This window comes from Larus michahellis, chromosome 2 (genome assembly GCF_964199755.1).
Source record: "Larus michahellis chromosome 2, bLarMic1.1, whole genome shotgun sequence".
Lineage (NCBI taxonomy): Eukaryota > Metazoa > Chordata > Aves > Charadriiformes > Laridae > Larus > Larus michahellis.
In genome coordinates this window covers 127255444-127283172 of record NC_133897.1, presented here as the reverse complement: position 1 = coordinate 127283172, position 27729 = coordinate 127255444, and the positions used below count along the sequence as shown (strand labels likewise).

The 27729-nt window shown below is 41.9% G+C and overlaps 1 protein-coding gene across 1 annotated transcript; it reads right to left on the bottom strand.

The window, feature by feature from the left end:
* Window positions 1-27210, bottom strand: TGS1 (trimethylguanosine synthase 1). The gene is made up of 13 exons (XM_074577048.1): window positions 27025-27210; window positions 25978-26042; window positions 23937-24109; window positions 21094-21946; window positions 19684-19801; window positions 18727-18813; window positions 17530-17701; window positions 15853-16204; window positions 14750-14923; window positions 13680-13823; window positions 11039-11255; window positions 10234-10312; window positions 1-1819 (listed from the first exon to the last, which is right to left on the bottom strand). Exons 1-13 carry the CDS (start codon window positions 27120-27122, stop codon window positions 1703-1705), a joined length of 2649 nt encoding a protein of 882 aa, XP_074433149.1. The 5' UTR covers window positions 27123-27210; the 3' UTR covers window positions 1-1702.
* Window positions 27211-27729: the final 519 nt, after the last annotated feature.

The window sequence follows — 27729 nt, the reverse complement described above, 5'->3', positions numbered from 1 at the left end:
ACACAGTAGAAAGTAATTTATTCCTCATTTGTCCTTATGACTCTTCCTTGGATTTTTTTCTTTTTGTAGCTTGTAGTGAATATTTAACAGCATCATTAGATTCATGCGCCACTGCCGCAGCAGGTTTGGACCTCCTGTAATACTAGCACCCTCGCCAACCTCCCCTGCCTCCAAGTAGCAAACTTCTAAGGAATACTGAAGCGCAGATTATTTCTTTCCTTTACTATTCCCTTTAAATACTGACAGAGTCTGGCATGATTACAGCACTTCTTCCTTGCCACAGTACAGTGGCAAAATGCAGTGATACAAATCAGTCAAATTATCTAAAATACCTTACATGAAGCATGGATGTAAGGGTCATTAACAGTTTAGCACTTGTCTGGTACTGGATGGACAGTAAAGTTAGAAAAAAAAACCAATGATGTCCCAAGTGCTATTTTACTGCGCAAACTTGCACTGAGACGGGTTGTACATGTGTTTTTTAACATCCCGTACACACACAAACGCTTCAGTCCAACCGATTTGAAGAGTTGGAATTCATTCCTTACAGGGGAAAAAAAAAAATAATCCTCTTATTTGGTTATTCTACACAGTTATTCTAGAGAGTTTTGTTTTTCAGCAGTAATGCATGGTTTAGTGCGTAGTCTCTGCCGCATTCAGCATCCTGCTGCACTCCAAGCAAAGGAGAAGCAGCACTAATTTATTATCTTAGGAACTATACACCTACACTCTTACCTCAAAAACATGTTCAAAATTGGTCTTGGGTACTTACTGTAAGTGCATGCCAGTGAGAGCTCCATATCCATGCCCTAGACGCATCTCACCTGCCTCCTCTCCTGCTTGGAGAAGTGCCTAAAAGCCACTCTTGCCCCCCAAAGCCCAAGTGGGAGCACAGAGCCCTCACCAGAGAGATCCAGGCTGCCTCTGCCCTCCCTGAAGCCCGGGGCCAGGATCCAAAAGGCCTCAAAAAGAGGGGGACACACATGCCCCTCTGGTTACTGAGACAAGCCTCCTGTCCGAAGGTTCCTTCAAAATATCTTTGTAATGAAGAGGGCTGGCAAGGAGGAAAAAAAATAAAATTAAATAAATAAAGCCAGAGGGTAAAGCTCTGCTGCCAGCCACAAACATGTCCCGCTTCTCTCCCTGTGCTGGAACAAGCCGGAACACTCACTGATAAGAAGTACGTGGACCTTTGTCCTACAAAGAAAAGCTGAAAGGGTTTCTCAGGGAGACAGAGAGGTGAAACTGGGTTAACCTCTGGTGGTGCAGCTGACCGTCCAGTTCCACCTGATGTTCAGATGCTTTTGTTTCTCAAGCACTGGGAGCAGTTCTTGACACACAGCGGTGTTCAGGCTATTCTTTTTGACCCTGTGAATGCTCCAAACCAGAGCAAGTGCAGAAGTAGCACATGCGAGAGTTGCAAAAAAAATCCTGAACTTCCCTTCAACTGATTGGACTTGAACCTCGCAAGACTGCATTTTATAAAGGTCTCTTTTCCTATCTTCACAGCTCCTCTACGTTTACAATTTTGTGAAAATTATTATAAAACATTTATTGACAGGAGCAATAAACAGAACAAATTTCTGTAAACAGAAATTAAAAGCGGAAAATGGCTTGAAGTCATTTTTGACCAGCCAGCTGTACAAAAGCTTAAGCAAAGCAGTAGTCAGGGAGGCTGGGTTTAGAAGAACCCACACTGAGTTCAAGAGGTGTCATGCCTTATTAGATCACCAAAATAAGCTGTTATCGTCTTCAGTTTGTTGTTGAGAAAATTTTGTTCTATTTCAACTTTCCCTCCCGGCCCTGCTAAGGAAGCCACCTGAAAAACAAAGAGCAAACAACAAATCAATCAATGCACAGGAAAAGAGGCAAACCCCCGAACTTTTTATTCCCGTGAAATACCACATAAGCCACATCTTTGCTCTGTGACTGGTGACAATGCTCCTTGGCACCTAATGCCTCTGCTCCTCTTTCCATGTCTCCTCTTACTCACAGAAGTGGCTTGTGGCTTTCTTGTGACTGAAAAATCCCCCTCACGCCAAGCCATGAAAATAAGAGGACTTCAGAACTAAAGATAAATACTCATCGTTTCACATGCCATGCTGAGGCAAGGGATGCTAGACTCTGGTTTGCAGGCTACTTTGAGGGCATTTGAGACACCCCCCAGTTGGGGCAAAAAGCAAGCTGTAAACTGTGCTTTGAAGGCGTCAAAAATCCAACATTTTGGCAGAAGAGTAAAACCAAATCCTGGAATTAGGAAGCATAAAGATTGCACTGAAGGAGGCGGGGGGGAGAACAACCCAAACAAAACAACCCCAAAACCCCAAACAGGCAGAGGACCTCACAAACCCCATTTTTTTTTGTTGTTGCTGTTGCAAGCTGTTGTGTGCACCGGAGTGCCAGGCAGTGCTGAGGGCAAGGCTGCGGGCAGCTGAGGAACTGCAGGCAGGGAGAGCCCGTCGGGCAGCGCTGGTCCCAGCTCTTGTGTTTACGATCACTGGAGTGAGAATTTCACCGTTCATGCTCTGTTGCCCGAGCCCGGTGCACACCTTTAATGCTCAACAATTACAAACAGACAACGTTTCACAGCAGACTTTGCATTTTGGACTGGAGCATGCAATACCTCCTCCTCCTCCGGTCCTACTCATGACCCCTTTGAGGGACCGACAGCCGCACAAGGCTGCCTGTTTCTCACCAGGACAGACCGCGCAGACAGAAGGAAAAGAACGCCACCAAAATTCAGTGTTGACTGCTTTTCTCCCCACATCGCAGACCCCGAGGACCTGTGCTGTAGTAGCGTCCCTGCTCCACAGCCAGTTCTGCTCCATGCTGCCGTTTTCCCTGCCGGCTGCAGGAAAACTATTTCTACAGTTCCCTGTGCAGGGGAACTCCCCAGGCAGGCGAAGTGATCAAGGTCTACAAGCCTGCAGTAGATTTTAACTGATCTTTGAACCAAGAAGTCCGTGACGTTAGCAACTGAAACTTAAAGTTCAGGTTGCGTTATTAACACTTCTAAACTCCTTGGAGACTTGACTCTGTAACGCAGGTTTATATTTAAACACGCTGAACTTCCTCTATTTTACTGTAAGTAAAAAACCAGCCTGCTCTCAAAAGGAAATAACAGATTAATCTAAATTATACTTTGAACTTTTATTGACTTGTCCAGAAAATTACCACACTTATTTAAATCAAGCATTTACTTTTCTGTTTTGGTTTTTTTTTTCCCCCCTCTCCCTTTCCATTTTTTTTTCATTTCTGCAGACAAAAACAAAAGCGTGAGTGGTTTCTTCATCCTTCAATTTAATGGTAATGGGAAAAAAATCTCCACCTTCTTGTCAAAAAGGAACCTGCCACTTAAGTAAAAAAGCAGAAGCTGGCTGACTTATAAATAGCACAAGAATCTGAAATTGGCAAGTGATCAGGAATGTTAATTTCCCAACTTATCTTTTCTTACTTGAAATCCTAAAAGCAGTTACCATTGTGGGGCAATCCATACTTTTTTCTAGGAAGACGTTAAGTTTGTACTTTTAATTTATTACGAACTAAAGCTGGAACATCCCTTCCAAAACGCGTTAGAGGCTTTGCACTTTATAGCTAATGTTGTTTAACTATTCTAAAATATTAACTGGATTAGTCAACTTAATATAAGAATACTGAAATTACTGTCTCGAGGTTACATACTCCCGCTTTCAGGGCACAATTTGTGTCACTAACATATACACATATGACTAATGCATTGATATTAAACACAAGCGTTCAGTAAATATTTCTCTTCGAAGACCAATAAAGCAAAATGTTTCGTTGGTAACACAGGCAAATGCTGAGGGGTGGCATCCACCAAAGGGCACCCGAGAAGTGACATATGCTGTGTCTAGTCTCTAAGTGTTAAATCCAGAATAACGAAGACTAATTTCAAATGACTGCTAAAACTATTTGATAAACCCAACGGTGACAAAAATCTAATGAGCACAGGGGCTTGGCAGGGACGGATCCAGCACCGCGTACTCTCTCAACCCCGCCCTCATATTCAGAGGAAACGCAGATCCTCTGCAATGATGCTTATTTGTAAATTGCTGGAGGTTGCAAATTTAATTACATAGGAGTTGCCAAGTTTTCCTCAGAAGGGCCCAGTCAACCCTGACAGCTTAACAAGGGAAAGCTGCCACACACCAAGCTCCAGAAAGGTGCCAGCTTGGCGGAGGGATGCCCTCTAAAAACTGGAGAGGATTAAGGAACGATGCTTTGACAAAAAGCAAAGGTGCTTACCTATATTTAGAAATACTGACACACATCTGTTTCTGAAGTGAACTACAGTGGTGAGTACAGAAAGGCTTTGTTTCTTTAAAACACCAGACGAGTCCAAAATTTGTTTACTTTTCCTGTGCAAACACAACAATTCCCTGCTGGCAATTCTCCTCATCCTGGCTTATTCTTTAGCCCAAACCCATGTAACTCAGGGGGGCAGAGGCAAAGGATGCAGCTTCAGTGGACACCTCCCTACATCCCTCTCACCTGGATACTTCATCCTTCCTTTCAGTGACTGCTGATGGAAATAGTCCACACCTACGGACACAGAGCATTCAAAATGCAGCCAGCAGGTTTGGTCTCAAGTTTAAAATAGGAGACATCAGAAAAAGAAATACGAAAAGGGAAACGAACATGGAAGATTACTTCAGGAGCACAAGTTGCTTAAGGTACAAACTTTTTTTATATTATTCAGGTGTATTTTTGAACTCAAAGGTTTTCCTGATGGCCTTGCAGTTTTGTTTTTTTTTTTAAATCATCCTTTAGTAAAGCAACTTCCTATCTGTTCCAGCCACCAGCAAAGGTTACCGTGCATAAAAAGCTCTATCATCATTTTTTCCCTCCTCCAAGAAAGGAAGGAAATTTCTCTCATACCTTTTCTGTGGTATGAGAAATATAAGCTTTTTGGCTTAATAGGCAGTCACACAAGGACACTGTGATTCATTTCATTTTACAGAATGCTAGTAAAAAGAAGAAACCCCTCCCCTCTCAACCAACCTAAAGGCTAGGGGAAAATAAAAACCCAACGCACTTGAAAAAAAAAAAGGCAATGGTATTCTTTACACTGAACATAATAAAACAAAATGCACTCAGGCAGCATTTTTCAAGATGCACATCTTTAGGTCAATTACACCACTGCCACACTGGTGCTGCCACCTTTTGACAGGCTGGAGATATCATTATTTTATTTTTTTTTAAATTGAGGTGGGCAAACTACAATTCAGGATTTAAGTGCTAAGAGCTTTAGAAATATTGAAGTCCAGAAGTGCCACTCCGGCTTGGTGTATGCTGGGGGTATCTTCTGACTTTATCTTTTATCAAGGAGAGAGAAAAGATGTGAGTTTAAAGTGGGCTGCTTAAAAGCTGCCGTTATTAACATGATAGTCACAGCTGAAGTGTACACAATTACGTTCACCTAGAAATTATCAGTCTGCAAAACACATCAACCCACAGTCTTTTACCTGCCAACTCCCCTAATACCCAAGCATCTTAAAAATACAATCAATCTGAGTTCAGCTCCCGGCCTCCCACTCCCTGCTTTACTCACTGTTGTATTTACTCCTAAATAAACACAACGTTGCTTGGCAGGTCCCATTTGGCTAGGTCTCCAGTCTAAAAATGACAGCTAAATCAAAGCGGCCAGTGGTAGTTTTACTAGTCAGCCTCACATCAGATATCTTACATCACAGAGGCTAGCATATATTCTTTAATTAAACTGATGTCTCTGGTATGATTTTCTCTTCTCCGGCTGACACCAGGTAGAATTAAAATAATAAAATAAATTAGTTAGTTTTACCCATCTTTCCACTCGCTTCATTGACCAGTCATTTGTAACAACTGGACTTTCAAGAACATCTTCCCACCCAAACACTAGACTTGCAGATAGAACAGGGCTTTGGTATCTAACTCTAGATTATCTCAAACTGAGCGACAAAGATGAGGTGGCAACAAAGGCAAGAAAAAAAGTACAGTACCTACATGATGCGTATTCTTTGTATGACTATCAGGGTCAAGAGCACTTTGCTTAATTCTGGGCTCAGGGAATCACTCTACACACTAAACAATCAACAAAAGGTAATCTGTCTCTTCTGGCAGTATTTGGAATAAAAACCAGGTCTCAGACACCAACATTTAGGACAGCAAAAGTTCCAACAACAGGGAAATTTCACTAAATTAGGCAGATCTATCACACAGCAAAAAAACCAAACACCTGTCTCCAAAACCCAAGAAACTCCAAACCCAGGGATTATGGTTTTGCAGCAGTCATCAAACCTTCAAATAGTAAAGACGCACACAAGATTTTCAATACAAACACAGGAAAAGGTCTGAAAAATGACTGGTAAAAAAAAAAAAAAAAAGAATTAACAACAGTGCGTAAAGACTAATGTAAACCTTTCCCTGCCTCCTACCCTGCTTCAGTTTTTAAAAACACAGCATCTTGAGTGAACAAATGCAGCCTGTAAGATCTTCCTAGTGGGGACCGACTGTGTTACAAAACTATACAAGACCAAGCAGACTGCCAAAAGGTCAGCTCATGATGGACAGAACTACAACTGGCTGGTAACAAATAAATCACTAGCTAGTTTAAGTGGAGAGAGGCTGCCAATTTGCATTATGATCCCAGTTTATATAGTTCCAGTCAACCCGCAGGCATCGCATGGGAAAATACCATAAATAATATAGCTAGAAGAGCATATGACCATGAACACCTTGCTAGTGCACAGAATTTATCACTTCCCACCGGATCTCTCACACATCTGTGAAGTGTCGCACCATGTCCACCACAGAGCTGCTCTCATGCAGTGCACCCTCCCAGTGCCACCACTGTTGCATCCCCAAGTGGTACATTCACTGCTTTTCAAAAACACCACCGGCAGACAAATACCAGTGTAGCCCCCCAGAACTGAAGCAGTATTAATATACTCCTGACTGGTAGTATCCACACCATCCCCCCTTTCACAAAAGGTTGTGAAAAAAAAACAACCTTAAAGAAAAGACTTGGATGTTAAGATGCTGCAAAGAGATGGGTATCAACAAGGGTGTCACATGAACTACTTAACAGGCACTATTAATTAAACAATGTATTTTTTTAAACTATGTGCACATACATATATACAATAATTCCTGATTATTCCTCAACTAAAAATAGTATTTTGAAAGATTGATTCGACGTAATTATGGACCTGTATGCATTACAAATTTTGTAACAAGTACATGCTTGTAAACCAGGAGATTTGGTGCAATTAAATGAGATGTTTCACATTTCTGCTAAATGCACCAACCATATTCCACTGGTTCGCTGCTCCCTCTCGAGGCAGAAGTACAGAAGTTCGTTTCTCCTCTTCCACTTAGTGACTTTTCTAAGGGAATTCAAAGAACCCCAACTCTCTCTCTCTCTGAGACGAACTCTACACAGAAAAGGCTGTGCCTGCAGACATAATAAGCACTGGTTTTGCAATAAAATCCCATGGAACATGGCTAGATGTCTTGTTTACCAATAAGGCAATGAACATCAAGTCCTCTGACGCAGCTAGGGCAAGGTCAGCGACCACCCCCTTTCACACCAGCAGCAGGATCCCTATTCTACGTCAAGTCTATAACTGTAAAAAGCAGCACAGATTTTCTGTTAAATTTGCACCACCTTAACTAAAGGTTAAACACTTTTTATCGTAACGTTGCTTCAACTGCTGGGCATTTTTTTCCATTTGTGCTTGAGATCTACTGTTAGACAAGCAAACTTGCACTGATACGCTGGCTTACAGTCAGTATAAACATCTTCGTGGAAGTTTGCAATTGCACTTAAGTCAGCTTCTAAATCAATTTTAATTGACAAAGCACACAAGCACACCTCAGTTGTAGACTCAAGCCAGTCAACAAGAGACAAGAGGCAGAGTGCTTAAGTTTTAACAACTGCCACCTTACACGTTCAGCGTGTTTGACCACCTCCCCGGGGAGCTAAGCGATCTCTGAAAGCCTTACATGTGTATGAGCACACAGAGTTAATTTCTGAGGACACAGAAGACGCAAATCTTACATGCCTGAGCAATGTTATCACAAATCAAACTTAGGTTTTTAAGTTTCTGCTCAAATCTAAGGCACCAGATAATCTGTTCAGCAAATATTGCTTTATCCAAGTTACTCAGTTTTCAGGTATCAACCTCCTGCACAAAATATTTAAGATGATCAAGCTGTTATAGGCCCCTAGAGTTTATGGATTACATTAATCAGCCAAGCTACATCACTACACCTTAGAACTGGTGTCCACAGGCCCTTGTCAAGGCAGCTGTTGCAGCAGAAGCTGCCCTATCTGGTCCATGAGAAAAGTAAGGTACATGAGAACTGTGGGCAAAACCATGAGCAAACTGAGAATACAACCGTCTACACTAACCATGTAGGAACTTCAATGATAAGTCTGTTTTTCTGGAGATTCACACCCATGGAAGTGTAGTGGCAGTAAATTCAGAATCTTCTTCATTTTTAAGTGTCAAGAGTGATGGCAGCCAAACCCATAACCGGTCTCCTTTGGGCTAGAGTGCCCACTAAGGTCACATTGGGCTAGATCCACGTTCTCAGATCATCAACCTTTAGTTGTTTGTTTTTTTTTTTTTCCTTATACTGGCACAATCTCTAGAGAAAGGCATGAAGAGCTGACTTCTTTTCTTAAGAGTGGCCCATAGCCTGGATGACTGAAATGAACCCAGGCCTACAGCCACGTGCTTTTAACAACTCAGCCATGACCACAAAGCCATGTTTTTGAGCAACAGCAGTTATCCCTCAGCCATTTAAGCAAAGGCAAACCCATGGAGGTACATCAAGGGTCACTTAAGAGCACATCAAAAACATCCAGAGCCAACTGGAGCAAGATGTAGAGGTGGCAAGACACCTCACCCAACCACGCAGAGGTGCTGAGCTTTACTGCAGGAACAGGCACAGGCCTGCGGATAGTACTCTTAGATGCTTTTGTGGGAACATAAGTGAACCACAGATGCCTTTTCCCATTTATAAATCCAGTAAAAAGTGCTCATGAGCAGAGCAGAAACCTGGTAAGGTAATTTTTCATCATAGGAATGAAGCATTTGATAAAATGCAGTGGTTAGAAGTTGAAACTAGAGAAACGCTTCCTAAAGTTAAGGTCCCTAATCACATATTCATAAGCAGAGAAACTGCCTAAAGTTAAGCTCCCTGATCACATATTCATAAGCCACTTTGACATTTCACTGGCCTGAAATGCCAAAAGCAACGGAATCATCACCTGCTGTATAAATGGTGCTGTGCATAGCACAGGCTCATAGTGTGCTAATACTCAGGCCATGTGAATTTCAGCCTGTTTCTCAAGCCAGCTGTTTGCCACCAACAGTTCTGCGAGCCACCATGTGGATTGAGACTTTGCCTGCTCTAAGTAAGACACAGCTTTTGGAAAAACAGGAAATAAACCTGGGAAGTTCTGTGGCATGTTGCAGGTGAGGAGAACATCTGACGGCTCTCTTCTTTGCAAAAAGCTACAAGACGTAATTAACATAGAAAATACACAGAGGAAACTAAACCAGACACTCAGGGGAATTGTTACAGTCATCTAATTACTTTTAAAAAATTCTAACGAAATTCTCTAACACAAAAAAAAACCCCCACACCAGTGAAACAAATGGTGTGTTTATCAAGTCAGCGACAAATTTAACCATCTAATCACTGCAATGTGAGCAGCCTATGCGGAACCACACACTTGTGTGGACAGCATCAGTACCACCTCTGGGGGCACGACATTTGTCTCTGCTCTGCTAATCAGTGATAGTAGTGATTGCAGGCTGTACAATGATTTCCTGCAACTCCTTCATAAACTGAAAGCCATGAAAGTTTAGGACTCAGCAACTTACGGGACAGTTGGTTAAAATATTTTTTCTTTTGTAATGATGTATCTGTCTGGCACTCAAGAAATGTACTAGCTTTGGATCTTCTCTAAGAACCTCCAATCTGTTGCTTTATGAAGGAACAGTATCAAAATCATGGAAATAATCTACTATTCCTATTTCTAAATATATCAAGAGTACTGCAAACACAGAAATCGCCTAACATAAGGTTCCAACTTAAAACAAAAGACCCCTCCCATATTCAGCTGAACAGACTTAAAAGTTTGAAGTTTGTGCTTATAATACTTCTGTTTTAAGCCAGCTGAGCTTTCTATAGTTACCAAGCCCTTATTGAGTAACACACCTGGTCAATGTCGGCGTTCCGAGGTAGAAAATACACAATATTGTTCGTGATCTTCTTGGAGAGCCTGAAGATTTCAAATGTAGAAGCCAGTAAAGGAAAAAACAAGAATGGGGAAAGAGAAGTTGCTTTATATTCATTAATTTTGAAAATATGTCCCAAATTCAGTTATTATGCAATTAAATTATAGTTAGTCTTCTGGGTGTACGAGTTAGATACTCTTCTAAAATGCAGAAATTAGTATTGTCTAAATGCAGAAATTCTATTTTACCATTATTGCCCTAGAAAGTAGAAAAAACCCCATAGCAGGTGCTATGATTGAGTGTAGTTTGAGTAAGATATTCTAAGATATACCTTTTATAAATCAATTAAAAAGTGGAATTAATGACAAAGTCTAGCTCATGTAACTAATTATTACCTATATATACACACCACATGGCTATTTGATTACTTCAGGATATTTTAATAAAATAATATAAAGGACTTAAAACTGCTGAATTAATGCTTTAAGTTAAGAAGCTACTACAGTTCTCTAAGGAATTTTTTGCTTTTAAAAATAACTTTAAGACTTTTTTTTAAAAAAATTATAATAATACTTAATTTTAGGTGGTCAAAGTCATATAGCTGAGGCTGGGGGGAAGCGGACTAAACAAATGTGGCACATGTGGGACTTCAGCTGCTGGTCATATCATCCACAATCAGCCAATTGGACATGCAAAGCCCATGTCAAGAGAGGGAGGAGAAGAGAGAAAGAAAACCACTCGTAAATGACTGAAAATTGCAACAATGGGTAACTTTGAAAGGATATCCGTCTGGGCAAATCATGGTTTGGATATCGAAGATTTCGGCAGTGGCATAGTCAGGGCCCCCCCAGGGTGGGCTGAGGAACACAACATCTGCTTGCAGGTCGGCAGCCAGCACCATGAAGTCTCCGCACACGAATTCTATCTGATCCGCCACACCGTAGACCTCAGCATTGTTCCGTGCAAGACTGAGCTTCTCGGGATCAATATCAATAGCGATCACTGCAAATGAAAGAGAGAGCAAATGCACAGGTTGATGTGAACTGCGAATGCCACCTGACCACCAAAAGGCTGTTTCAGAAGGAAGGTGTTCTTCTGCAACCACCAGATACAAGTCACATCTATAATCTACTGTTGTGCGGTGAGTGACTACTTCAGTTTTGTAGGTCATGGTAGACATGAAGCTACGGTTCCTCAGAGAGGAAGAACCTGCCCCTGCGTGGCAGAAGCAGAGGTTTCACCAAGAGCAGAACCACTGCATTGACAAACCAGCAAGGGAAGCCACACAGCCAAGACTGGGAAGGCTCAGCTGGTGTTGCAAAGCTAGAGAGCTTTAGCTTTTGGCAGTCATACATCTACTACTGCAACAATCCTCCATCTCAGCTCAAGTAATGGACAGGTAAGGCTGTCCACCTAAGAGAGGAAGTCCTCCTTAGGAGGAAACCTTAGCTGTCAGGAGCCTGACAATTTAAATGATGTCAATTAGAAACTTACTCTTCTCCATTTTAAAGATAAAACATGTATCTGTGGTTGATCACATTGTACTGAAAATTGAGTTTAAAAAACCCACCCAACAACGCAGGACAAGAGAGATAAGACAAGGGCAGTACATAATCACAGAAATAAAAATTTGTCCAGGAAATACAAAAAGCTAAGTGAAATTTAGAAAATATTTATAGAATGGATCATAGCCTACCAAACTTCATGCAGTAGAAACTGCCGTTTGTCTTGCTCAGAAATTACTCAGAACCATTAGATGAGCTGGTATTGATGAGAAGAGGAACACGAGGTAGTCAATGTCTTTACGGAAAGCACTCTCAATGTTTCACTGCAATTTCATTAGCTGGCAACAGGAACTTAGACTAATACTAAGTTATCATCACTTTTCTGTATTTGGTTCTGCTGCACCTGCAGGTGATCCCATTTTAAGTACTATTCACACATAACCTGCTTTTGAGTACACAGACTTAGCGTAACAATTGGGAAAAGCATCAGTTTTGTGGCATCTCCGCAGGTCAGTGCTGCAAACAAAACTCAACCTTTACCAGCAATCTTCAGTTTATCTGACAGACTAGTTACTATGCCACATAAAAATAACTGACTAGTACAACACAAATCCAACTCTGACTGAAAATAGAAAAGTAGTTTTATAGGTCCTTTTTAAAAACACAGAACTCATATTTTGAGTCTGATGAAGCAAAAAAGCTTGTTGCTTTAGAAGCACTGAAAAAATTATTAAAAAAAATAATCAGCAAACAGAGTTGTGGAATAATTACTAAATTGGCCAAGAATACAAAAATACAGCATTGTTCACACATTAAGGAAAGTCATAAAATCAAGAGGCTTCTGAGGTAGAATACAGCCGCAGCTGGCACGCGAAGAATGCAACATCTGTGATTCCCTGTACTAGGTTGTTTGCGAAACTACATGAGGGATGGAACGGAACGCACTTGTTCCGTGGCCTTCCCTTGTGACAAATAGCAGATATGGGGACGAGATGGTACTACAGAACAGATAAGCGGCCTACACGCTACCCGAGCCAACATTTCGTCAAATGTTGATGAAATGCTGTCCTTTGTGCGAACTTTGCTCACTACAATGTACCAAAACACACCTCCATCCCAGAGACAATCCGCCCCCGAGGTGCAAACACTCCTCCTTGAGTACATTAATCATAATAAAAGTACATATGACTAAAGTCACTCAAACTCCACTTTGAAAATAAAAAAAATAGTATAAAAATAGCCCAAGAGAGAGGGGATGCCAGGGAAGACACCATCGCGAAGAATTCCATTGCTGATTTCCGGGATCAGTCGACGGGCTGAGCCTTTCTTCCCCCCCATAGGGACGCCTTTGGGTAAGACTTCGATTACACCGAGCGCTTTCTCGGGGACTTAGAAATTTCTCTAGAGAATCTTTACCCTACATTTATAGCCAGGCTGTATCGTTTATAATTTTGTCACGCATTTTGTATACTTAACAATATCTTTATTTGCACGTGCTTTGTAGACAGTGTATTTATCACCGGCAATCCTAAAGAACCTGTATATCTGTTGTTTAAATAAACTGCTCTGTTGAAGTAGCTGGTCGTTTCGCTTTCTCACTGAACGCGACCAAAGACTCGAGAGTGGCCGTGCTAGTTCAGGAGCACAACTAGACTGAAGGTGCAGTCCACTATTACTGTATCCAAATCGTAATAGTTCAATACATATTAAAAGCGATTGGACTAATAGTGCTGAATTGGGCATCACTCAGAATTTAAACCTAGCTGCACCTAGCCTCCCACCTCGGTAAGGAGTGTTAGAACGCAAGGGGGTTTATCTTCTGCCAAAACCGCTTGGCCCCTTTTCACGCAACAAGAGTGTATACCCAAATTTTTAGGGAGAAACAAAATAATACAATACAATATATACAACACCTGCTTACCTCTTTTTGAGGTCAGTGCAAACTGAATAGCGTTTCCTCCAACCCCACAGAATGCATCCACTATGATATCGCAGTTGAATGACTGGCTAACGCGGACGGCAATATGCTCAGCTATTTTCTCAGGAGTAACAGAAAACCAACCCTCTGCAAAGGAAAGGGAAGAAGTGTATTTTCGCCTCTTATTTCAAGGTCACCTGAATTAAAAACAGCCAACCAACCTCCCCAACAACTGAAGGTTTAGCATTAATCTCAACAATTTTGGCTTAGCGCATTCAACCAGGAAATGGAGGCTTTGAAGATGATAAACTCTGGTCAGTCTGGCAATCTGCTAAGCAAACAAAGTCTCGCTGAAGCAAATAGATAGGCCTGAATCTCGGTAAATGCTTTGTTGAACTTCGTGCTGAGGACTCCAGCTTATCAAGGACGAGCCCACTGAGACAGCCATGAAAAACTTTATACACCAGAATTATGCTCTGTAACAAACAGAACCAGAAATATATTTTCTCTTATCTGACTTGTTGTTTTCTTTACAGCAATGTCTGGTCTGCCAAATAATCTACATGTTTATGTGGGAGAGCATTAGAAGTGAAAGGCTTACAAACCCAAGACACAAAAACGCAGTAATCCTAATTCCTCCTTTACCTATAAATTTATGGTCTGGAAGCGGTTTTCCTGCAAACATGGAAAAAAAAAACCCCAAACTTTGAAAGTGACTGCTGAAAGTCAGAACAAAACTAAATCCATCAGCATTTTTGGAAGTCTCACAAAATTATTTTAGAAAATACAGAAATCAAGCTTCTGAAAAAGTCCTGACCAAGCATAATTTGGGTACAATATGATCTTCAGCAAACACTAGGATTAATGCAAACAAGGGTGTCCCATGCCAGAAGGTCTACTGAAGTCCAAGACTTCTGTTCGCCTGCACGCTGGGGGATGGAATTTATCCAGAGGTGCTAACGCATGCTCAGTAATGCTCCTCTTATAAGGAAATCAGTAATAAACTGCGAGAAGGGCCACAGGTTTGGATACATCTTACACCACCAATTCAGTGCACTCTGCACTAAACACACCTCTGTCTAGTTTAATTCCCTCATCAAACCGCGAGAACAGCCGGTAGCGTTGTGCCCAGTACTTGGCCAGCTCCGGATCAGCAGCAATCTCAGCAGGTATAGCTCCCAGCGCAATTTTATTCCTTCTCCTCCTTTTTTTCTCCTTCTTCTTTGTGGTAATTTTTTCATCTACAGCTGGAAGACACTGCAAAAGTTAACAATCACTGTTCTTGCAGGCTAGCAATGTAATTGGTAGGTAGGTGACAGTTAAGACATAAGAGAGTTAAGACAAACTGTTCATGTTTTAACAACACTGCTAAATGTCCTTAATTACTGTTTGCCAGATTATGCAAATTAGTGGTTTAAGTTAAAAAAGAGCATCCTATATTTCCAGGGTATAGTGTTACCTGACAGGTAAACAGTCACAGTCCTAAAAATCGTAACACTTCACCCATTATTTAAGAGCCTTAAAAGGCTAGCCATCATCTTCAACTGATGGTAATGAACTCTACATAGTAAGCAAACAAGTGGATCAGAGACCAATTTAATGCCCTTATTTACATAAGGAACAAGAATCAATCTGGACAGGAGTTTTACAGTAGAAATCTAACATAACTGAATTACTGCAGGAAGAATTAAACTATATGTAGAAACCTGAATAATCCCATTTTCCTTTGTTTAGAGTGTTAAATAGAAAAGTTCCTAATATAATTATTTTTTTCCCTAGAAAATAATTTCAACAACACATGCTCCCCAAAGCTCAGCACTGTGCATCTGAGAACCCCAAACGTGATGGTCTGTGCATCTACTTGAAGTTAATCACCCTCATCCTTACAGGGGAAAAAGGGTATGAATTTGAGACCCGTTAGATCACATCTAGGATCAACAATGACTGTTTATCTATAAAGAAATACTGCCAATGTTAGAAACAAGATCTGGGATTCTGGCGCTCCAGGAATAACCTACTGCTGCTAGCACAGCTCTCAATTTGCCTTATTACCCCTTGGACCTAACGAGTCTCTCTGGATAAAGAGAATAAGTAAATTCCACACAATACTGCCTTCCCAAATTGCAGCGTTAAGTCCACTGCCAATTAATTTCCAGTTTGTGGGAAACTGATGTACCTTCACTGACATCCTCTGTCTCTGCTCGGAGATAATCGGGAATATCCAAGGGGACTAGCTGCCGCCCACAGCCATGCTCCTGCTTGCTGGCAGCCTGGCCATTGGAGCCACTTGCTGCTGCATCCTGTGCTTCCTCCTCAAGGTTACTCCCTCCAGGTTCTGTGAAGACCACGCTGGAGGATGGTGGCTCTTGGTTTTCAGCATTCAGTGTCACAGTTTGTGTGGCAGTAACACCTTCCTGATCCTCCGAGTCGCTGCTCGAGGATGATGCTTCCGCTTTACGCTGAGGGCAGGTTGTCTGGGATGTGGCTTCCTCCCCAGGCTTATTAACCCGCTTTAAGAACTTCTCCACCTGAGATTGTCAAATCACATGGACGATTAGACTGTTAACCAGCTTACTTTTGAACTCTAAGGCTAGTTTAAAAGCATTAGAGTTCAAAAGCACCTGCCATGCATACACTCTCAACCACATGTATTTTGAAAAAAATAGAATAGGCACAGTCAAAAAATTCAGGATACACAAGTCCTTAATTCTGCTCCCTTTTTACAACATTTCGAAAACAAGTTGTCGTTGTGAACTAGATACCAACTGCCTGCAAAAGAGGAAATCCACAAAAATCAACTGATAAATACAGTTACATTCTCAAGTAATATCTGAAACATAGTCGGATGGACGAGGACTACTACTTTTTAATTAACTATCTTGTCTCTGATCCGCATTCAAAGAAGCAATCAGGCAGAGAATTCTGCCTTCCAGGTTTGGATAAACAGGTAAAATTAACTTCATACATTAGCTGCATCAGCTCTAAGATGTACCAAATGGTGCATGTGCTAAAGGGTTCTGCCGAAAGGGTTCCTCAAAGTCTGAGGAAATTTATGAATTTTTTTTTTCTTCACATAACTAAAATTGCTCTTGAACTACACTGGCCTCAGGTGATCAAGCCTTTGATAAAAAATTATATAGCAATGGGACTGGAGTTCAATGCAGTATGTGCTGTCACCACCAGAAAAGAGTGTTTTGCACTTGGTGTTAAGGCCAAGCATCCCAGGAGGCAAATTAACATTGAAAATCTGAGGTAACAGATTTTAAAGAGACTCAACTAAGAAAAAGAGTGACCAAGTTTTTCTACTAATTTTTAATTTCTGAGTTAAAAAAAAAACGCATAAAGTTATAGGTGAAAATAAATGCAGGTAGAGGTGTAAGCAAAAGCATTGATACACATTACTAAGAACACCAGTTACATGAAATACACTAACCTATACAAACATTTTTCTCTAACTGCTGAAGTGCCAGCACTAAAACAAATGCCCTCACATGCCTTTTAAAATCAGAGACACTTTTAGTAACTACAGAAACCTACACACACCTCTAAAAGAACGATGCACCCAGATGTTAAGAATGCCTTTCACATAACTTCGCCATTAAGCTTGCATTCCTCTTGATAGATTGCCAAGAGTCCACCAAGGTCCTTCCATATCCACCCTAAACTAACTACTCTTCACCTAAGCATGGAAATTAAAAAAAGAAAAAGAAAGAAAAAAGAATAACAAGCAGTGGACTGACACTCAAAAAATGCCACCTACTCTGGACAATTAATATTTTCATTTTGTAATTCAACAACAGCTAAGGGAGCAGATAAATCTATGAATTACAGCAACACTAACAATTAAACCTACCTTTTTCAAAGTTTTACTTTTTTTGCAAGATGTTTCAGATTCCTCTGTAAAGAAGATGTGTGTGGTTTTGCTCTTCCTTGGTTTACGCATATCTAAGAATCGGGACGTGAGTTTTGCCTTTTTCTCCAAGTACTGCACACTTCGGTGGGTGAAATCTGGAATTCCACCATACCTGAAATTTAAAAACAAAAAAAAAATTAAAAAAAGGACTTGGTTAATTTCTAATCTGGAGGCCTTTATATGAATGCTGATGTCTACAGAAAATTATTTAGACTAAATTATTTCTTTGAGACATTTGCTCCACTCTTAAAATATACGTCACTGGATGTAGCTGCAAAACAATGCACCCTCATGAAAACTTTTAAATATTTTTATTTGAAAATGTTTACCCGAATTGGTTTTAGATTATTTTTTTTTCTCATAGGTGTATAACGTTAGGTGGAAGCAATTTCCCAGACCAGCCTGAAGAATAGCAATGAAAAAATATCTTGATTAATAGAATGAAATGTCTTTTGAAGATTCTTTACAGCCACCAAAACCAGCTACTTTGGTCTCCTGGCAAATGCAATAACGAAAAAAAAAAAAGGGAAATCTGAATCTGGGCAATTCACTTTAATAATTTTTATAAAATAGAATAGAGATTGTCAACTACAAAACATACTCCTCTTTGAAACATATATATATATATATACATACACTAAACAACTTGCACCTTGCAGAAGCACTAAACCTAAGCTACAGTCCACCTGTGCCCTATGAAATTTCAGTGGTCAATACCCTGGCAACACTTTATCAGTAGAGCAATATTTTATTAGCATAAAGAAGCATCATTCCAATATGAAACAGCTAATAATTATGATCTAAGCTCACAGGACTCCAAACTGAGAGGACCATTCATTGTCAGCACCTCTGAGCTCTAATTTAAGTAGCTGACCAGCCATTTAACACTTACACAACTGCAACTACCTTATGAGTTAAGCTTCTGTTTCAAAGCACTTTTCTTCTTCTTTAATTAGTGTCTGAAACTTTGCATCTCTCTCTCTAGCCAAAGGATGAAAATTTTATTAGAAGCAGAGACTAACTTTGGGAATCATCTTCAAAATTTTAACGGCATAGGAATGGAAACAAATGGTTTATTTGAATAATAACAAGAGAGGTGACTTATGAATAAATCCCAAGCTCCTCATAAGCATTTACTTTTGTCCTGTGCCACACTTGAAACCCAAAACAGAGCAGGTCTCCTCAGGATCTTCTACTGGGTTCTCATCCACATCCAGTTCATGGCTAGGAAAAAATGCAGATGACAAAGTTACTTACTGTAAAAAACACAATTTTTACAGATAAACCATACGTGCATAAGCACATACTTTTTCCTTTTTTTTTTTTTTTTACCCAATTCTAGGGATGTATATCCTTCTATCAGGGTTATAATATTCCAACTGTTACAAATGACCTCTTAAAATGTTTACTATCAAGACCTACATGGAACTGATGAAGACAGTGTTTGTTCACTCTATTTCCAAATTACCTTCATCACCTATTATGTTATCTATATTATTATCTATTATTAATGCTATGGCAACTGCAAAATATTAGAACAAAACCAAAGCTACATGATTAGCAGAGAGTAATTCCATCCATCCCTTCACCTTTGACCTTGTAAATTTATTAGAGAGGGAGACCTATCTTGCCATCTTTGAGGCTATAAATTTTTAGAGAAGAAAGAAAAAGATTGTGACAAGGCAGAGATTACCTATTTTATGATTGCCAGAGCACTGAGCAGTTTACTGGCAGCATACAATTCAGTTAAACAACACAAATTATTTACTATAGTTCTTGTATTATCTACACTAATTAGACCTACATAAGCAAGTTGTCCTATCCGATTTAACAATCTTGTATACTTCACTGGCACAAGAATAGTACTGTCACCTTGCACAATCATTAAGGCCATATATTGTTTTCATAAAGCAGCAGAAGAGAAGAAATATCTCCCCGCTTGTTGCCAGGTAAAGTGATAAGCAGTGATGGAAGACTGGTTTTGTACTGAAGTTTTAACTCACAATCTCAAGCAAACAAACAGTTTCTATAAATCAGGAGGCTTCTGGACCCGGGCTTCTTGAGAAAAAAGCTCATCTAATTTTCATGACTTGCCTTCTCTTGATTTTGGCATGTCTGTATTCAGGGGGCTCTTCATCCTCATCTTCATCTTGGTCACGAAGCAGCAACTGTTCTTTGTCATTTGAATTCGAGCTACATGACCCCTGTGAACCTAAAAAAGATAGATGAGATCACATTTTCCTTCTGCATAAATAAATTCCTTATTTTTCCTGTCCCCAAAGTATGTCTGCGGGTTGTCCTGAATCTGACAAATAAGGCTCAAGTGCCAAACATGCACAGCTTTACCTGTCTTTGTTTGAGGGACAACATACCAATGCAGGCTTCCAGTATTAGTTACGCTGCAGAGCTAATAATCTTAAGTAGGACCAACTTCAAATTATCTCAGCTCTCCAAGAAAAATAAAATGCCTACAAGGCACAAATTCAAAACACTTTCTTCCTTGTGCGTAGATTTTGTTTCTATTTCATTAGCTATGCAAAGATATTCACATACATTTAACAAGAGAGGATTCCAACACTCCTCTCATTTCTTGTTGGAAAGGAGATTTTCCTTTCACCTCTCCCATTCCAACTATGCTGTAGGATCAAGATGGGACCACACCTGCTTCTTCCTTCCTTAGGAAGTCACTAGCAGCAGACTCAAGAGGTTTCTGACCAAACTGAAGCCCCAGGCTGCTGACACTTGACTCACATGCTTCATCCCTCCTTCTGAGCGGGAGAAACCACAGAACAACCAGGAAAGACGTTAGGCTGCTGCTTACAGCGAACGCTGTCAGGAAGAACTGGCAGGCAACCGAGATGTCTCTCCTTTCTCTGCACGCTGAACTAGCTGACAAAAACGTCTCCAGCCCAGTCTTCTACCTCCCTCACAGAAGCTCTTCCAGTAACATAAGGAAAAGCCACTGTCTTCTACCATACTACTACGTTACCTGGCACTTTACTTGTTAGCACTAGCTGTGAACGTATGAATTTGGGGTTGTAAGGATGACTGCAGCTCACTGACTAATTGATAACTTAATGCTGGAAAGGACCTCTGGAAGACATCTGGTCCACTACAACAAAACAAGAGTTTATTTTCATGTATGTCATTTTTAGACAGAAGGAAAAAAAAAAAACAAAACACCAACCCCAGAACTGCAGAACTTTTTTTCCCCCCCTCAAAAAGATGATCTTAAAATTTGTCAGATTCATGAGAACATCAAACCTGAGTTTTCATTCATTTTAGACAATCAGTGATAAGAGACATCAGCTGAATGACACAGCTGCAATATCAATACTAACATAAATAAATACACACTAACAATGCTCTCTCACCACCTTCTGTAGTACCTTTAAACATTTACAAAGAACATGAAAACAGCATAAGACAGACATGCCCTTGTTTCTTATATATGACCACCTAGAGAAATTCTAGAAGAATCAATTTTAGCCGATCTTGTATTACCTGACTGGTTAACGCTTTTATTTTCACAAGATGCACTCCTTTTCCTGTTTGCTCCATCACAGGGCTCCTTCCGGCTTTCACTGTCAGATGAACTACGCTCTTGAGGACCTTGGTGGGCTACTGTTAGAGCGGCACTGCTCTGCTCCACTTCCTCCAAATTCAGATTTAAATTACAAATCCCAGAGATTATGTCACTGTGGGGTTCAGCGCTTGAAGGGAGTGTTTCTTCGCTTCTGGTGATAGAGGGAGACAGCTCCAAGCTCAGCGCTTCACTGCGTTCAGCCCCTGGGTTAACCAAGTCCATTTTTTCTGAAAAACGTGTCTCCTGGGTAACCCCATTAGCTTCCACGACATCACCGTGTGAGCTCTCAATAGTCCATCCTTGACTTGTCCAGTACTGAAACTGCTCCCAGTAATACCAGTACAGTTCACTGTAATGCTGCTCCCACTCCTCCATGGTGTCCGGACTATTCCAAGGCTCAGAAGCTGTGGTGGTCTCAGACGATGAGACCTCCTGATGCTTCTCCAGCCAACTTTGCCAAAGAAGGCCCTCTCCATACTCGCTCCAGTACTTCTCCCATTTTTCTTTAAGTTCACTGGGTAAAGCCTTACTTGCAAGACTTTCTGAACTTTCACAGTTCCCTTCACTTACATCCTGAGGTTTGCTGCTCTTCTCACATTGCTCTGTAGCTAGGGCCAGCTCACCAGGAATGGACTGGATACGACCATCACACGCTTGATCCTGGCATTCCTGTCCCATTTTATCCTCATGTTTTTTCTGTAACTCTTTTTTCTTCTTCTTTTTCTTTTTCATAATCTTCATGTTACTCCTTTTTCTATAATTTTCTGTTGCCTGAATATAATGGAAAAACAGACTTAGAAGTCCACAGTGTATATGCAGTCTTTTGTCCTCTCTCCAAGCACGTTTCTGTTTCTGTTGTAACCCTCCCTCTTACTGCAACCCTGCCGTTAGCTTTCTCCCCACAAAAGGTTGTAGGGTTTATGGGTCTGATAGGGCTCCGCTGCATAACCTTGGCTGAGGTTTCTGAGGAAGCTGTGAGAAAGTCTATAGAAAGACACACACACAAAAAGGCAGAATTACAGACCGAAGTGGGGCTGCTGAGAGGGAAGCCATTAGTAGCTCAAGGATTCAGAAGGAAAGACATCAACATGAAACATCATCAAGTCCTAAAGGGAGGTTGGTCAGGAATTGAGGGGTCACTGGGCTGAGCTCAACAGTAAAACACTATCTCCGTAACATCAAGGACCTGTTTCGAGGGGCCATGGAGGCTCAGTCGCCTGGTATCTGCCTGGCCAGCAAACAGTGTTGAGGTGTCTTAGTAGGGTAGTGCTGAGCCTAACAGATTGTTAAATCCTTGCCTATCTTTGAGTGCTTTAAACAAAAAGACATTGCTTTATACTCATAAGCTCTGTAAATCCTGCAGCTGAATTTCTGCATGCCTGAAGACATTGACCCAAAAGAGGGGTGTAATATTCTTCCCATCTGAAGATCTCCAAGTTGGCTGACAAACACAAGGAAACAGCCTCCTCTCCAAACAGGTGGGCCTTTCATTTGTGCAACACAACCATTTCACTTGTTACAACAAACTCAGACTCCTACAGTTGTCTAGTGGAACAGAAGACAGAAACCTGTTATCAAAAGGAAACACTAAGGTAACTTGTTGGTTTCATCAAATACAACTTCACTTGTTTTAGTGGGACTTCCTGTGCTTACAGATGTATAACAACATAAAAACATCCAAGAAAAATAAGTTGTTCTATCAAATAAATCTGCCCATTTTTTTCATAAACTGCCCAATTAAGTTTGGCAGGTAAAAAGGCGGTGGTGATGAGGGATGACAACACACGTGGGCAAAAGACCACAAACGTACATACATTACTCCGAGGGTTCATCAGCTACAGCCCTAGATTTGTTGCATTGATAAATGCATAAGGTAGACTACAGAGAAGTTAGGTTCAGTGATCTGGCATTAATCTTTCATCCACATCCCTCTTAATGTCACGTGAATAAATGCAGTGCAAAGCACAATGCTTAGTAGTAATCTAGTAAAAACAGACATTATTTTCTCATTAAACTCATTTGCAGTATTACTACATAGCAACAGAAATCATGCATATACCTTAGCCTTGAAGCTGGACGCCTGTAAGTCTATTTACATGCCATCAACTAAAATCATGTACAGGCTTCTCCTATTTATTTACAAATTAATCAGGTCAGAACCAGAGTGCTCTGCACAAAAGCAATCTCTCACTGCCAGGGAGGTCTGTATTCTACAGAATGGACAAAGTGGATATCCCTCTGTCTTTTTCTCATCTGTGCACAACTTCGGTCTTTACGTAAAGCTCAACCACTACCTACAGGAAGTGGAGCAACCAAGCCTCCCTCCTGCCCTTTGGAACAGCCCGGCTTTATCACTGCAAGGGGATCTAAGGAACTAGCTTTTCATATTAGTATCTAAAGCTAAATGGTTAAAGCAGACAGTGTGAATACGGGTGCTCAGGTTTGAGTGTACTAGTTGTTCTGAAGAAGAGCATCAACATTACCATGACTGTTTTAAACTAAATCTCTCTAGTAACAACAGCAGTACAGATATGGAAGCATAAAGCACAGCCTGACCTTGTTTAGTCAAACTGGCAGGTGCATTTTACAAATGGCACAGATCACGGTGCTGCATGTTGTTACAAGTATGCGAGGCAGGCAGCTTAAAGCCCGCTCGGATACATTTCCATGAACTGCAGTCTCAAAAACAACCGAGGAGCAGACATGCACCTATGTCTGGAAACACAAAGTAAACAAACAAATACAGCAAATAAATATTTACCACAATATCCCTGTGGGCTGACTGCCCACCAAACTGAAGAGGCAATCCCATACTCTTCATGAGCTCGGCCTCTGAGTCTAGTTCAACTTCTTCCAGGTCAAGAGCATGATTAATATTCACCTTTAATGTAGCATTGGGACAACGGTTCTCCTCTTCAGATGCTTGTTCCTCCCCTATTAACAAATTATATTAAGTGAATATGAGCTGGTTCCAATACCTCAGTGCAACAGCACGGCCCACAAAAATTAGCAGAACTACCCCTTAAGCTTCCTTTCCCACTTAAAATTTTCATCATAAGTATTTAATTTCTGCATAACTATCAGTAGGAATCAAAATCTAACTTCAACAGCCAAAACACTGCACTGGGTCTGGCTGGAATGGAGTTACCTTTCCTCATAGCAGCCCAGACAGCACGATGTTTTGGATCTGTGACTAAAACAATGTGGATAACATGGAGGTTTTGGCTATCGCTGAGCGGTGCTTGCACAGCATCGTAATGTTCTCTTTTCCCCACTCTGCCCCCTCCGAGCAAGTGGGCTGCGGTGGGCAAGAGACAGAGGGAACACAGCTGGGACTGCTGACCCAAAGTGGCTGAAGGGATAGTGAATACTGTGTAATGTGATGCTTGACAATAAAAACTGGGGTAGAGGGTGTGGGTGCTTGGCGTCAACCCACCACAAACATTCACATCAATAACTTGCAGAGCAAACTACAGTAACGCCCAACGAACAACTGAAAAAACAGTATTAGGAAAAGAAAATGCTTTACAGGAGTTCTTTTGGCATGTATCAGAGCAAGCTTAAAATACAAAAAACTGCTGGTTTCAAAAAAAATCTTTCAAAAAACACACTAAGAAAGATAATACGCTTTTACAACAATAATACATGTGAACTACAGAACATAATTATCTCAGAAATAACAATCAACTATTGAAACACTGCTTGAAATACACATCTATCAAATTTTTAAGCAACATCATATATATATATAAAAAATGACATATACCACTCAAAAAGTAGGAACTCTATATTGATGAAACTTAAGAAATACAACATCTCTTAACACATTTGATTAAAAAAAAAACACTTAAGTTTTGCAGTTTTGTCAGGATATATTTACTGCCAAATTATCACACAGCACAAGACTCTTCTGTTTTTAACTGGTAACTCTCCCACAATTCAGTCATATATGCACAAAACCATGGTTTATTTTCTCCTTCTTCACTTCACTCACATTGCCTCCATCTAACCTGTGCTATTCACTCTCAGCTTCTACGGACATTCTTTTCTGTTCAGACTCCCTCCTTTCAAATCAAACCATTATATGACGCTGTGGCTAGGAAGACAGCAATGGAAAAATAAGATACCATAGGAATTATGTTCAGATAGGCATGCGTGAGGAATTCGGGAGGACAGAGCAAGGGACTGGTGTTGAATCTGCCAGGGCATACACCATGATTATCCCTAAAATACAAGCAAGCAGGAAGAGGCTTACTCCTCCAGTCCTCCTCATATGATTCCTAATGTACATGCAAATCATAATTTTCCCCATCAGGGGTACTGCTTCTTCTCTGCTTCTAGCCCAGCAGATGAATCAGTGACAGCCAATGTCCTAGACTGGGGTAGTGGCAGCAGGACAGTATTACTCCTAGGCAAACATCTAGGATTTGCAGACCCTCTGTTACATAATTAATTTTGAGCTAGGGAAGTTGAAATTATGATTTCAGAGCAGGTCAGGCACTTGTGAGATAATCTGCTCTGTGCACCAAGCAGAGACTACGTGAGCTGCTGAATCTGTGCAAACAGGAATAAGCATCGCACCTGGTTTGACACAGACTTCCACATCAAGATTATAGTAACTTGAAAGTTATGCTAGTGCTAAGTTATTGTTCACATCCATCCCCATAACAAAAGTACAGAAAAGCCAGAAATAAGAACGAAACTATGGGTTAGCAGTTATACAGTCCTACTGTACCTTAAGTAAACACACATAACTCATTTTAACTGCACATCATTTTGCACAGTACGTTTTATTACCTTACCTGTACTGTCATTGTCATCTTTGACATAAAATCCTTTTAATCCCAGTTTATATAATCTTCGATCTCTGTAAAAATGAAGAGTGACATTGATGCAGAAGGTCATTATTAAAAGATATATATATTTTTTTTTTTTTTTACAGTAAAAACAATCCTTCCGTGGAATGACCTCCCCAGGGATGTGGCAGAGTCCCCATCACTGGAGGGATGCAATCAGACAGGGTGCGAGAAAACCTCATCTGAGCTTCCTTTCCCATTAAATGTTAGCCCAGATGATCTTTTGAGGTCTCTTCCCACCTGGGCTGCTCTGTGATTCTGAACTAAGATTCATGAAGCTAAGAAAAATATGAAAAAGGCAGCATTTTAAAGCCTGATGCAAAAAGCCCACGTGGGAGATGTTCAGCAAACGTTGCTGCTACACAGAATACCCGGGAATCAAATTTTTGGCCCACAAAACGTTCTGCTGAAGTGGGTGGAATTTAGTGCCTGCAGTCCCAAACTGCAAATATTTCAGCCCCCACCCAACGCTGAGGGCACCGCATCTCCGCCAAGTGCCTCAGCTAAACACCGAGCGTACTTTAACACCAAAAAATCTCCGGTAACGGCCACGGCATCTCCCATCCGCAGAGGAAGGGACCAAAAGTTCCGCTATCCCAAATCACCCATCTCCTGCGACAGACCGCCCCTCAGTAACATCGCCCCCCCCTCGCCCTCCCTGGCAAACCCCCTCCCCCTCTCCGGCTCGGGGAGGCCCGGGGCAGCAAGAGCGGACGGGGAGAGAGCGGACACCGGGAGGTGAGGGGGCCCCGACCGGCGGGGCCGCGGCTGCCCGCCGGGCCGGGCCCGCTCCGGTAAGGCCCCCCCCGCGGGAACCGGCGTACGGTTGGGTGGGCTTTCCCTCGCGTCCTGCCCCGCCATCGCCAGTATCGCTTGGTCAGCACAACCTATAGCAAGCGCGGCCCTTCCCCGAGCCCCCCCTCCGCCCCCAGCGGAAACCTCCCCGGGCCACGGGGTACGCGGACACGCAGGGCCGGCGAGGCCGCTACTCACTCGACGAAGGCGCGGGAGCAGAGGCAGAGGATGCTGTGGGCCGGCCCCGCCCGCAGCAGCAGCTCCGCCACAAGCCGCCCCCGCGGGTCCTGCACCATCCCTACGGGAAGACCCACGCCGCCGCACCGGCCCGCCGCCGCCGCCTTCCGCCGGATCTGCCCTCAGCGCCGGCACCGCCCCGCCACCGCCCGGGGGCGGCCGAGGGGGCGGGCGGAGCCGAGCGGAGTGGAGCCGAGCGGAGCCGAATGGAGCCGAGCGGAGCCGAGTCCAGCCGAGCCGAGCGGAGCCGCGCCGCCCGGGGTAGGGGGGCGCCAGCCGCGGCGGTGGCGGTGTCTCCGCTCCAGGCGCATCTGTGGCGGATGGAGCGGTGCACCTCACTCGTAGAGAGAAGCAGCGATGCATGTATTGATCTTTAACAAAGTTTGATGGTAAATGCGACAGTGTTTTTAACAAGATTCGAGGTGGCGAGGCACACTGGGTTATTTACTGCACAGAGGACAGGGTCAGAGAGAGCTGTCAGGGAGACCCTCCCTTTGAGTCAAGGTTCCAGAGAGCACCCCCTTGCTTTCTAAACCTCTCAGAGAGGAATCTAGGTGCCGCTGGATCCAGTCCTAGTCCCGGGCTTGGTCAACGGTTTATATCTAAAGGATTATATATGCACAATCAAGCCTTTGTATCGCTTAGCTAAGATTTCAAAGTTTAGCG

What these genes read in the sequence shown, in the direction of transcription:
- TGS1 (XM_074577048.1), bottom strand. Translation starts at nt 27,122, where the DNA reads ATGGTGCAGGACCCGCGGGGGCGGCTTGTGGCGGAGCTGCTGCTGCGG. An exon ending in TAAAAGCGTTAACCAGTCAG is followed by an intron (nt 19,802 to 21,093) that starts GTAATACAAGAT and finishes TATCTTTTTTAG; the next exon opens with GTTCACAGGGGTCATGTAGC. An exon ending in AAGTGTGGCACAGGACAAAA is followed by an intron (nt 17,702 to 18,726) that starts GTAAATGCTTAT and finishes TTTAAATTTCAG; the next exon opens with GTATGGTGGAATTCCAGATT.